The sequence below is a fragment of the Marmota marmota genome, unplaced genomic scaffold, assembly GCF_001458135.2.
Source record: "Marmota marmota marmota unplaced genomic scaffold, marMar, whole genome shotgun sequence".
Taxonomy (NCBI): Eukaryota; Metazoa; Chordata; class Mammalia; order Rodentia; family Sciuridae; genus Marmota; species Marmota marmota.
This window is the reverse complement of record NW_025999968.1, coordinates 51,151,439-51,164,752: the sequence shown is the minus strand read 5'-3', so window position 1 is coordinate 51,164,752 and position 13,314 is coordinate 51,151,439. Positions and strand designations below refer to the sequence as shown.

The window sequence follows — 13,314 nt, the reverse complement described above, 5'->3', positions numbered from 1 at the left end:
TAAGTTTACGTGTTTTGAAATACTATTTAGTTGTCATGGTGATAGTCCATAATGCCATTATTAGTGCACATATTTTCAATAAGATAAAGTTTTCAGTCATTTTTTAGGGAGGAGATATAGATACATATATAAACATAGATATCAATATCAATATAGAGATAGATATAGATGTCTACATATATACATATACATATCTATATAGAGAGATTTATGTATTCCTATACATATTTATCTCTCAATACAAACACATAAACAATTAATTTGAGATACTTTCACAGAGACAGAGGTATAGATGATATATTACAACCACTGGTGGTGCAAGTGAAATGAAACATCAAAAAGAAAGATTTTAAAATGATCGCATGTTGTACACATACACTATTGTATAAAACAAGCCATCCAAAAAACTTTACTAAGAAGAGTAATTTTAGGAGTGATAAAAAGACATATATAAAAATGCTGCAGTCCGGCTGCAACAAAATAACCTGGGGGTGACGAGCAACTTGTGTAGATTGATACAGCTGGAGTGGGAGCCATTTATTGTAGGACAACAGAGGTATTTATACATTCCACACAGCTTATCTTAATTAACATAAACTAGATACAGCAGTCAACCAATAAGGAATCTCCACACTTAATGGCTCGGCTGGGGTTACTTTACAAACCACTCCCTCTGCAAAATGCCAGGCGCCATCTTGACTTGTTTACAGACTCTAACATAAAAAGAGATTTTGTATGATTTCTTAGAAAAGCCTTATTTATACCATTAATTTTGGGATTCCTAATGACCACAGAAGAATTCAGGCATACTCTTTCCCTCCCATTTCTATAAAACCCCCACACATGATTAATCACATCCAAATATACAAATGGAAATGCTTCACTGATGGGGACAAATGAAAACAATTGTAACAATATTTCCAATGAAATCCAGTTTATTTAATAATAAGTGTGTTTACAAAGAAGTTGACAGTCAAATTCAACCACATTTTATGCAGTTTTATAAGTATTAAAAAAACCCGTTTCTCCAAACTATCATTCAATCCAAGACAAAAGAGATAAGAATGAATCAAAACAGGTAGCTGATTTCATTCATTTTTATCAGACACTTTGGTGTATAGTTGATACTGTTGAAGACATTTAACATTTTTCATATGAAGAAAGTTGGAGATGATTCCAGTAAGACAGAACGTGATAGCAAATAGGCTCAGCAGCTAAGGGAATGCCTCAGTAGAAGCCATAGGAATAGTATCTTCTGTAGCAGAGTGGGCGGCAGCATCCATAACCATAGCCACCATAGCCATAGCCACAGCCATAGCCACCATAGCCACAGCCTAGGCCACCATAGCCGTAGCCCAGCCCATCATAGTAGTTTCCATAGTAGCAGCTCATGCTGTCAGGAGTGGAACGTTTAATTCAGGATCAGGATGTAGGTGTTTTAAGTCTGGATGTCACTGTCTGCCACCTGCCTTTTATATACCATGGGTGCTGGGTGGGGAAAACGACAGACAGTGCATTGTCATGTTATCTTACTCATGTGCCTCTACAATGTCATGAATATCTTTATTTATTGCAAAACAAGTCTCATAACTGAGATAATTTTGTTCCTATGTCAGGATTCCCTGAAGCGTTTATGGATCTTTAAGATGAGATTCCTGTTCTGTTTTGAATGTCAACTATCATTCTACATATTGTAAATTGAACACCCATGATATGATTACATAGGCCATATAAGCTATGAAAATAGGTATTTCACTTTAATTTTTGTTTTGTATTGTTTCCATTCTTAAATATAAGAAAGACTTCCTTCCTTCCCTCCTTCTTTTCCTCTCTTCTCTTTCTTTTCAATTTTGGAATTATCCTTAATTTATATTTCAAACTTTGCATAAAACACATGTTTATTTTTTCAGTTATAAACCACATTTTCTCCATGGTTCCCTTTTTCATCCCAAATGAATTTTATAGATGCAAATCTAAAACACTGTAAGATAAATTTGGGTGCTCCACCCTCAGCTCTTACTTTTTTATAGTAACTATCACATTCACTCTTTCCAATGCCTTGCAGGTGCAGGAATGGCATTGCTCAGGACTGGGGTTGTGATTCAGTGGTTGAGTGACCTTAGTTCAATCCCTGGTACCCCACCCCTCAAAAATGTGCATGGATAGATCAGAGGGACCAAATGAGCCAAGCACTCCTTCTTTGCTTTCTCAATTTTGAGTTGATGATAAAGAATTGGTGGAAACAAGGATACTCAGACTTGAAAAGTTATTTTTGTGTTGTTTGGTTATTCATAGTTAATTAAACTCATTAAAATTTCATTCACATAAAATCAACAAGACCTATTAGAAGAGGATAGCTCAACACCTGAGACAGAGATAAATCTAAATTATGTCCCACTACACTTTATGCACGCATTGGAGGAATTGGTAAAGAAGGAAGGAGCTTCCATTTGATTCTTTAGTAGCTGAACCCAATGCTGACTGGAGATATCCTGACATTTCTGCTCCTTGCTATCAGTGAATACTAAAATAATCACAGGTACATAGGCATGATGAAAGCCTTCTTTTGTCCAGGATTCTTGTTTAGAACATATGCGACTTTGGAGAGAAATTCATGGGTGTCTGGTAGCCTTTTTCAGCTACCCAATGACATTTTTTTTTGTCATAGACCATGTGCTGAAAATTTTTAAGTCATTGTGTTGTGTGTTGCAAATACAAATAAACAACAACAACAAAATAGAAAGCATCTTGTCTTTTGGGGGGGTTATAATAAATTTAACTTTGTAAGCAGGATTAATGTATTAATTATTGTGCATATTACATTGCTTTTTTGAAGTTAATTTGTTAAATAATTTCTCATATCATTTGCTTTTTAAAAATAGAACTAGAAATTTAGTTTGATTCTTGGATTCATTTCTCCTATTTTACTACAAATTCTGATATGTGGTTGATTTTATCTGTTGCCTTTTTTGAAAATTCCCAAGGAAGTCCATAAGTTCAACCTGCAGTCATTACCTTTGGACTATTAGAAATGGTCTGGGGCTGGGGATGTGGCTCAAGTGGTAGCGTGGCGCGCTGGGTTCCATGCTCAGCACCGCATACAATTAAAGATGTTTTGTCCGCTGAAAACTTAAAAATAAATATTAAAAAATTCTTTCTCTCTCTCAAAAAAAAGGAAAGAAAAGAAAAATAAAGAAATGGTCTCACTGGCTCAATTCAAACAAGGATTAATGTGAAAAGTAAGGCTCTAAATTTTAAGATCCACTTACCTCAATTGGTCTAGTCTGTAGTGAATGCTCATTTGTCTCCTCTGTTAAGGATATTCTTTTTTAATTCTACTGATGATTTTTTCATCATGTTGATATGAACACAGTTCTCTATATTTTTTAGATCTCATTTGAAATGATTCTGCTTTGTGTCTTAGGAAAGGGACCCCTGTGACTTCCAGTTTCTAAAATATGTCAAGGAGAAACCTGACTTTTTTAGTCAGTATTCTCCCACTGCATTCTTGTCAGATTGTGTCTTTGTATGTTGCCAACTATGGTTTACCAGCCCTGAAATATTAAAAGTAGACTCAGAATTTAGCTGGTTACACTTTGTCCCAGTACCACCTCGACTGGTTTCTAGAACTTTCATTTTCACCCCTTCACCCATTTTCTGCATCTTCAGAATATTCAAAACTTTTTTTTTTTTTTTACTTTTTCCATCAGCATTTTCTTGTACTTAATGCTGTCAGTCTGTTTTCCAAGTGAAGCATAACTAACTTAAGAAATGAAAAGAATTTGATTCCGGAGAATAATTATACTGTGAAGTCATATATATTTGATGAAGACCAGATTTTGGGGTGAAAAAGAAAATAACCTAATGCTACTTTGATACTTAGAAAATAGCTCGTGTTTTTGATAAATTTATCTTGATATACAGTAGCTAATATCTTATAAAGAGAATAGATTTATATATTTTGAAAAACTATTTAGTTACCATGATGATAATCCATAATATCTTTATTAATGTACACATTTTTAAATTGATTCCCTAGTCATTGTTTAGAGGGGAGATGTAGATACAGTTAAAGATATGGGTATAGAAATAAATACAGAGATAAATATTGATGTATAGATAGAGATATTTATATAGACTTATTTACATACATATATCTATCCTTAACTATACTTACAAGCACACACACACACACACACACACACACACCATTAATTTGAGGTACTTTTCACAGAAGCAGAACTGTAGATGATAAAATCCAACCAGTAGTGGTGTAAATGACACAAAACATTAAATGCAAAAAGTTTCAAATAATCTTATGTTATTACATCCATCATTGTATTAAATACCATTTAAAAAACTTATAAACAAAGGATCATTTTAGGAGATATGAAAAAACATGTGTAAAAACAGATTTTGTATGATCACTTAGACATAATTATTTTTTGTACTGTTAATTATTGGACCACATACGACTCCAAAATAATTATGGCATACTCCTTCTTTCTCTCCCATTTCTATAAAAAAACACCACTCACATCACAAATCACATCCAAATACACAAATCACATTTTATAATGATAGGGAAATAAAAACAATTGCAACAGTGTCATATTTCTTATGAAATAGTTTATTTAATAATATGGACTTTTAAAACAGAAGTTGACATTCAAATTTGATCACATTTTACATAATGTTATAGTGAGCAAAGAAAAAAACATTTCTTCAAACTATTACACCATGAAGAAATAAGGTGAATCAAAACTGGTAGCTGATCTCATTCATTTATTTCAGACGCTTTGGTGTATAGTTGGTATGTTGAAGACATTTAACATTTTTCATGTGAAGAAAGTTGGAGATGATTCCAGTAAGACAGTACATGACAGCCAGTAGGCTCAGCAGCTGAGGAAATGCCTCAGTAGAAGCCATAGGAATAGTATCTTCTGTAGCAGAGTGGGTGGCAGCATCCATAACTATAGCCACCATAGCCACCATAGCCACAGCCTAGGCCACCATAGCCATAGCCCAGCCCACCATAGTAGTTGCCATAGTAGCAGCTCATGATGTCAGGCTTGGAGTGTTCAGTTCAGGATCAGGTGTCTTGAGTCTGGATGTCAATGCCAGTGGCCTTTTATACACCCTTGGTGTTGGGTGGGGAAAACCACAGGCATTGCATAGTCATATTATCTCACTAATATGCCACAGATAATGTCATAAATATCTTGAATTGTTGCAAAAACAAGCCTCATAACTGAGATGATTTTCTTCCTGTGTCAGGATTCCATGATCTGTTTATGGGCCTTTAAAATGAAATTCTTGTTGCATTTTTAATGCCATGTATAATTCTACATAGAGTTAATTGAATACTTATGATATGATTATATAGAACCATATAAATTATGAGAGTAGGTATTTCATTTTTATATATTTTTTGTTGTTTCCATTCTTTAATGGAAGATGGGATTTTCCTTTCTTCATTCCTTTCTTCCTTCCTTTTCTCATTTTTCTTCTAGTTAAATTGTTGTTTATAGTTCAACATTTGTTTCCTGTTTTTTTTCATCCATAAGGAAGGTTATGATTACAGGTGTAAAGCCCTCTAAGGTAAGTTGGGTGCTCTATCCTCACCCCTTACCATAATAGCTATCACATTCATGCTTTCAAAAGAAGAACAAATCAACACCCAAAGCAGTAGAAGACAGGAAATAAATTAAAACTAGAGATGAAATCAATGAAAATAAAACAAAAGAAACAATCCAAACATTGACAAAATAAAAGTTTGTTCTTTGAATCCTAAGTAGAATTGATAAACCCTTAGCAAAACTAATGAAGAGAATGACAGAGAAAACTCAAATTACAAAAGTTCACAGTGAAAAAGTAAATATCACAATGGACACTACTGAAATGTAGTTGATAATCATAAACTATTTTGCAAATTTATATGCTAATAAAATAGCAAATCTTGACGACATCAACAAATTTCTAGAGACAAATGACCTGCCCAAACGGAATCAGGAAGACATAGAAAACTTAATCAGACCAATTTCAAGCAATGAAATTTAAAATGACATCAAAATCTACCAAGAAAAAAGAGCCCAGGACCAGATAGATTTTCAGTCAGGTTATACCAGACCTACAAAGAACAACAACAACAACAACAAAACCCCAATATTTATCAAATTATTCCATGAAATAGAAAAGGAGGACACGCTTCCAAACTCATCCTATGAAGCTAGTATCACACCAATGCCAAAACTGGAAAAAGATACATCAGGAAAGAAAGTTTCAAACCAATATCCCTAATGATCATAGATGAAGGATTCTTAATAAAATCCTTACAAACTGTTTACAGAAACATATTAAAAAGATAGTGTTTCATGATCAAGTGGGGTTCATTCCAGAGAAGCAAGGTTGGTTAAATATATGGATATCGATAAACATAATTCATCTCCTCAATAGACTTAAAGACATAGATCACATGTTTATCACAATAGATGCAGAAAAAACATTTGACAAAATACAGCATCCATTCGTGTTCAAAACACTAGAAAAACTAGGGATATTGGGGACATACTTCAACATTGTAAAAGCTATATATAGTAAACCCAAGGCCAACATCATTCTAAATGGAGAAAAATTGAAAGCATTCCTTCTAAAACCAGGAATAAGACAGGGATGACCTCTTTCAGCACTTCTATTCAACATAGTCCTGGGAAACACTAGCCAGAACAATTAAATGGAAGAAAGAAATTAAAGGGATACAAATAAAAAAGAAGAACTGCAACAATCTCTATTTGCTGATGACACGATTCTATATTTATAATACCCAAAATGCTCCACTAGAAAATCTCTAGAACTCAGCAAATTAGCAGGATATAAAATTATATCAGTAAATCAGTTGTGTTCAAATACAGCAGTGATGAATCAACTAAAAGAGAAATTAGAAAACCTATGCCATTCATTACAGCCTCAAAATATGAAATATTTGGGAATCAATCTAACATAAGCTGTGAAAGACCTGTATAATAAAAACTAAAGAACTCTAAAGACAGAAATTTAAGAAGACCTTAGAAGATGGAAAGATCTTCCATATTCTTGGATATGCAGCATTAATATTGTCAAAATGTCCATGCTACCAAAAATGCTATACATTTTTAATGTAATTCCTATTAAGATTCTGATGACATTTTTCATACAAATTGAAAAAGCAGTATGAAATTCATTTGAAAAAATAAGAGACCTAAAATAGCCAAAAGCAATCCTTAGTAAGAAAAATGAAGCAGGAGGCAGCACAATACCAGACCTTAAATTAAACTACAGAGATATAGTAACAAAAATGGCATAGTACTGGCACCAAAATAGATGTAAAACTAGTGGTATAGAAGAGAAGACACAGAGACGAATCCACATAAATTCATGTTATCTCATACTAGACAATGGTGCCATAAATATACACTGGAGAAAAGATAGCCTCTGTAGCAAATGGTGCTGGGAAAACTGGAAATACATACATAATAATTTGAAATCATACCCTTATCTCTCACCTTGCACAAAATCCAATGCAAAGTGCATCAAGGACCTGGGTATCCACTAGAATTAAAAATGGGTCCACATCTCCATCATATTGGCTTAAGAACCATTCCTCAACAAGACTCCAAAAGTGCAAGAAGTAAAATTAAGAATCAATAAATAGAATGATATCAAACTAAAAAACTTCTTCACTGCAAAGAAAACAAGAATGTTAAAGAAGAGCCTACTGAATGGGAGAAAATCTTCACTGCATGAACCTCAGATAAAGCATTAATCTCTAGGATATGTAAAGGATTCAAAAATCTTAACACCAAAATAACCAAATTACCCAATCAATAAATGGGCTAAGGAACTGTACAATTTCTTTTCATTCTTTTAACAGAAGAAAAAATACAATTGATTGACAACTATATGAAAAAGTGTTCAACATCTCTAGCAATTAAAGAAATGCAAATCAGAACCTTAAATCTTAAGGTTTTATCTCACTCCAGTCAGAAAGGCAATTATCAAGAACACAAGCAACAATAAATGTTGGCAAGGATGTGGGGGGGGGGAAGTACACTCATACATTGCTGGTGGGACTGCAAATTGGTGCAACCATTATAGAAAGTGGTATGGAGTTTTCTCAAAAACCTCTGAATGGAACCACATTTGAGGTAGCTCTTCCTCTCCTCAGTTTATACCCAAAGGACTTAAAAACATCATACTGCAGTGACACAGCCACATCATTGATTATAGCAGCTCAATTCACAAGGGCTAAGCTGTGGAACCAACTAGCTGGTTTCAACAAATAAATGGATGAAGAAAATGTGGTACATTTATACAATGGAAGATTACTCAGCCATAAGTAAAGATGAAATGATGTCATTTGCCCATACATGGATGGAACTGGACAATATCATGCTAAGTGAAATAAGCCACCCCCCCCACTCAAAAAAAAAAAAAAAACAAAGGCAGAATGTTCCCTCTGATATGTGGATGATAATTCAAAATAAGGTAGAGGATGCTAGAAAAGAATACTTATTTTGAATTAGGTAGAGGAGAGGAAAGGGAGAGGAGGGGGTATGGAGGTAAAAAGGACAGTAGAATGAATTGAACATTATTATCCTATGTGCATATATAACTACAAAACTGGTGCAATTCTATATCATGTACAACCAAAAGAATGAGACATTACACTCCATTTATGTATGATATATCAAAGTACATTCTACTGTCATATATAACTAATTAGAACAAAAATTTTTAAAAGAATACAAGCAACAATAAATGTTGGTGAAGATGTAGGGGAAAAGGTCCTCTCATACATCACTGGTTGGACTGGAAATTGGTGCAACCACTCTGGAAAGCAGTATGGAGATTCCTCAGAAAACTTTGAACGGAACCGCCATTTGACCCAGGCCAAATGTTCTCTCTGATAAGTGGAGGCTGATCCACAATGGGGCAGGGTGCAGTTGTGGGAAGAATGGGGGAATGGGGGTAAAGGGGAGGGAGAAAAGGGGAGGGGNAAAGGGGAGGGAGAAAAGGGGAGGGGGCATGGGGGCAGGAGCGATGGTAGAATGAGATGAACATCATTGCCCTAGGTACATGTATGACTGCATGTGTGGTGTGACTCTGCATTGTGTACAGAAAGAGGAATGAAAAGTGGTGCTCCATTTGTTTACAATGAATCAAAATGCATTCTGCTTTCATGGAGAACTAATTAGAACAAATAAAAAAATACATTCTACTGTCATGTATAATTAGAAAGAATAAATTTAAAAAATACCAAAAAAAAATTAGCATTCACTCTTTCAAATGCCTTGCCATTGTAGGAATGGCCTGTATCTTCAAAGTGCATGGATGGATCAGAAAGACCAAATGAGCCATGCGCTCCCTTTTGCTTTCTCAGATTTTAGCTGCTGATGAAGTTTTGGTGGAAACAAGGATACTCAGACATGGAAAGATATGTTTTTGTTTGGTTTTTATAGTTAATTTAACTTTTAAAAATTCAATTCACATAAAATCAATGAGACATCATCATCATCATTATTATTATTATTAGAGAACAGCTTGACACCTGAGACAGAAATAAATCTAAATTATGTCCCACCACTCTTAATGTAGGCATTAGAGGAATTGCTAAAGAAGCAAGGAGCTTCCACTTATGGTTGCTGAGCCTAAAGGTCCTCTGGCTCACAAATCCTACCAGTTCTGCTCCTTGCTGTCACTGCACACTGAAAATAGTCACAGGTACATCAATGTTTCAGAAACTTGCTTTTCCCCAAGGTTCTCATTCAGATCATTTAAGACTTCTGAGATTCACAGAGGTCTGCTAGCCTCTTTCAGCTACCAATGGATATTTATTTGTCATAATCCATGTGCCAATATTTTTTAAGTCATTGTGTTGTGTGAAATTTATTATTGTGTCTGCATTTCTTCTTATTTCAGAGTCTCTTGTTCATATCATGACATGCTAGAAGTGGCAAAAAGACAATGTATTAAATGTTTGTGCTGTAAAAGAAAAAGTGAACAAGTTTTCTTCCTTTTGAAATTGGGCAACAAATTGTTTCTTGATCAGGCATAATATATTTAGTATTATGCCTATTATACTTATTTTCTGAAACTAAATTTGTTAAATTATTGACCACATGGATCATTTGTTTTTTTTTTAAATAGAACTAGAATTTTAGTTTGATTTTTTTGTACATTTCTCCAATTTTAGTGCAATATCTAGTATGTGAAGGAAGGTTTGGTTTCTTTTTTTTAATTTGTTCTAAATATTTATTCATGACAGCAGAACACATTTTGACACTTTTTAATAACTGTTGCCTCTTTTGCATATCTCCATAGGAGTCCATAAACTCAGTATTTTCTATTAAAGTTTTAGAAGATCCAGAACATATTGTATTTGACATTGGATGCTTGTGTTTTGTCATTGTTTTCCCATTCGGTTATTAGAAAAGATCAGATTGATCAAATTTAAATAAGGATAATCATGATGTTATGCTCTGAATTTTGGTTAGGGTGCCTTTATATCTTTAGTCTAGCCTATGGGGACTGATCTTTAGTCTCTTTCTATTCAAGATGATTCTTCTGAATTCTAGTGACTATTTTCTTTTCACCGTGATATGAACACAATGATATTTTTCATCTCGTTTTTAAATGATTATGTTTTATATCAGGAAATGGATCTTTACAACTTTTATAAAAAGTTAGACATTTATTTCTAAAATGTCTCATGGAGAAACCTGGCTCATTTAAAGTCATTATTCTCTGAATGATTTCTTATCAGATTGTCTTTTTTATGTTTCCAAATGTGGTGTCGTAGATATTAGATGTCCCCCAAAAGCTCATGTGGGAGACAGTGCAAAAAGGTGCTGAAGCTGGCCTCAAACTTGTGATCCTCTTGCTTCAGCCTCCCATGTTGCTGGGATTACATTTGTGGGCCACAGTGCCTGAAGGGTTATCAGAGTTTTAACCTAATCAGTGCATTAATCCCCTAATAGAGATTAACTGGGTGGTAACTGTAAGTAGGTGGAGTGCAATTGGAGGAGTAGGATCTTTGGGTTACATGCCTTGGGGTGTATATTTAGTTTTTGGTGAGTAGATCTCTCCTTCTCTCTCCCTCTCTCTCTGATTTATGGTGGCCATGTCCTTGTCACATTTTTTAAAGCACTCTTCCACCATAATGTCCTGCCCACCGCGTGCTCAGAGCAATGAAGTCAGTTGAAGTCAATGAATGAGATCAATGAAACCATGATCCTTAAATAAACTTTTCAACCTCTAAAATAATTCTTGTCAGGTCTTTGGGGGTCAGCAATGAAAAAAATTCACTAAAATACCAAGTACGTTTTCCCAGCCCTGAAGAATTGATAATGGACTCAGAATTCTGCTGATTACTCTGTCATAGGAGCCTCTTGCCTGATTCCTAGAATAGAGAACTTTAAAATTTTACCCCACGATGAAACATTTTTTGCATCTTAAGAGTATCAGTTTTCTTATTCTTACTTCTCCATCAGCATTTCATTGCATTTAGTGCTGTCAGTTTGTTACCCAAATGAAACATAACTACTTTAAGACTGGAAACAATTTGATTCTGGAGAAAATTAGTACATGTAGGCATATACCTTTGATAAACATCAGACTTTGAGATGAAAAAGAAGATAAACTAATGCTAATTCGATACTGAGAAAATAACTCATGGTTTTGATAAATTTATCTTACAATGCATAATGCATCTACTTTTTCTAAGTGGAAGAATAAATTGATACATTTTGAAACACTATTTGGTTGCCATGAAGGTAATCCAGAACATGATTATTAGTATAGACATTTTCAATATGATGCTTCCTGAACTCATTGTTTAGGAAAAATGCTTTTTTTTTTAACAAAAATTGAGAAACATTTCACAGAGGTAGATCTGTAGCTGAGATAATGCAAACCATTTTGTGCAAGTTACACAAAGAAAACAAATATATAAAATTTTAAATGGTCTGATACAAAATAAAATTATCATTGTAGAAAATAGCCATTTTAAGAACTTGAATGGGAGCCATTAGCAAGTTAAAAAGGTAAAAGAGAGTCAAACATAAATATAAAACACACTTTGCATGATCTGTTAGAAAGAAATATTATTTTTTCCCATTTCATTAATGAGCAGAAAAGAACACCGAAGAGTGTGTTTCTGAGGAAATACAAACATGTTTGCATAAAATAGCTATTTTAAAAACTTATAAGTAATGAATAATTGTAGAAAAGGTGAAAAGACAAACAAAACAGTTTTTTTATGATGTTAGAAAGAATTTATGATTTTATCCCATTGATTTAAAAACCCTTGTTGGCCAGAGAAGACCTCTGACCTGCTTGCTTTGTCTCTCTTGCATGTGTACAAACACTATCTCCCCCCTACTTGGGTAAACAAAAGCACACACACAAAACTAATCACTTGCAAACACATAAATATACATGTTACACTGATGGAGACAATTTAGAACAACTGTAGCAAAGCCATTATTGCAGTGAAAAACAATTTATTTAAGATATGTATCTTTTTATACAGCCATTGTGAATCAGATTCAATCACATTTTACATAGTGTTACAAGGATAATTATCAAAGGAAAAACTTCTCCAACAATCACATAATTCAAGAGGTAATGAGGAATCAATACAAGCATGCTGATTCCATTCATTTTTTTCAATTAGTTTGGTGTATAGTTGGTATTGATGAAGATATTCAAACATTTCTCATGTGAAGAAAATTGGAGATGATTCCAGTGAGACAGGATGTGACAGCCAGTAGGCTCAGCAGCTAAGGAAATGCCTCAGTAGAAGCCATAGGAATAGTATCTTCTGTAGCAGAGTGGACGGCAGCATCCATAACCATAGCCACCATAGCCACCATAGCCACAGCCTAGGCCACCATAGCCATAGCCACCATAGCCACAGCCATAGCCACCATAGCCACAGCCATAGCCACAGCCTAGGCCACCATAGCCATAGCCCAGCCCACCATAGTAGTTGCCATAGTAGCAGCTCATGCTGTCAGGAGTGGAATGTTCAGTTCAGGATCAGGACGTAGATGTCTTGAGTCTGGATGTCACTTGTCTGCCACCTGACTTTTATACCTCCTCAGTGCGGGGAGGAGAAAACCACAGGCAGAGCCTGTCATATTATCTCACTCATGTGCCTCAGACAACGTCACAGGTATCTTGAATTATTGTAAAGACAAGCCTCATAACTGAGATAATATTTTTGTACGTCAGCATTGCATGATCAATTTATGAGCCTTTAAAATGAAATTCTTG

At 34.5% G+C, this 13,314-nt stretch overlaps 3 protein-coding genes across 3 annotated transcripts; all 3 read right to left on the bottom strand.

The window, feature by feature from the left end:
* Positions 1 to 959: 959 nt before the first annotated feature.
* Positions 960 to 1,427, bottom strand: LOC107136125 (keratin-associated protein 20-2-like). The gene has a single exon (XM_015478327.2). It carries the CDS (start codon positions 1,390 to 1,392, stop codon positions 1,228 to 1,230), a length of 165 nt encoding a protein of 54 aa, XP_015333813.1. The 5' UTR covers positions 1,393 to 1,427; the 3' UTR covers positions 960 to 1,227.
* Positions 1,428 to 4,646: 3,219 nt separating this feature from the next.
* LOC107136124 (keratin-associated protein 20-2-like) lies at positions 4,647 to 5,062 on the bottom strand. The gene has a single exon (XM_015478326.2). The coding sequence runs from the start codon at positions 5,060 to 5,062 to the stop codon at positions 4,916 to 4,918; it is 147 nt and encodes a 48-aa protein (XP_015333812.1). The 3' UTR covers positions 4,647 to 4,915.
* A 7,353-nt stretch (positions 5,063 to 12,415) lies between these two features.
* LOC107136123 (keratin-associated protein 20-2-like) lies at positions 12,416 to 13,078 on the bottom strand. Its single transcript, XM_048803250.1, has one exon. It carries the CDS (start codon positions 13,045 to 13,047, stop codon positions 12,832 to 12,834), a length of 216 nt encoding a protein of 71 aa, XP_048659207.1. The 5' UTR covers positions 13,048 to 13,078; the 3' UTR covers positions 12,416 to 12,831.
* Positions 13,079 to 13,314: the final 236 nt, after the last annotated feature.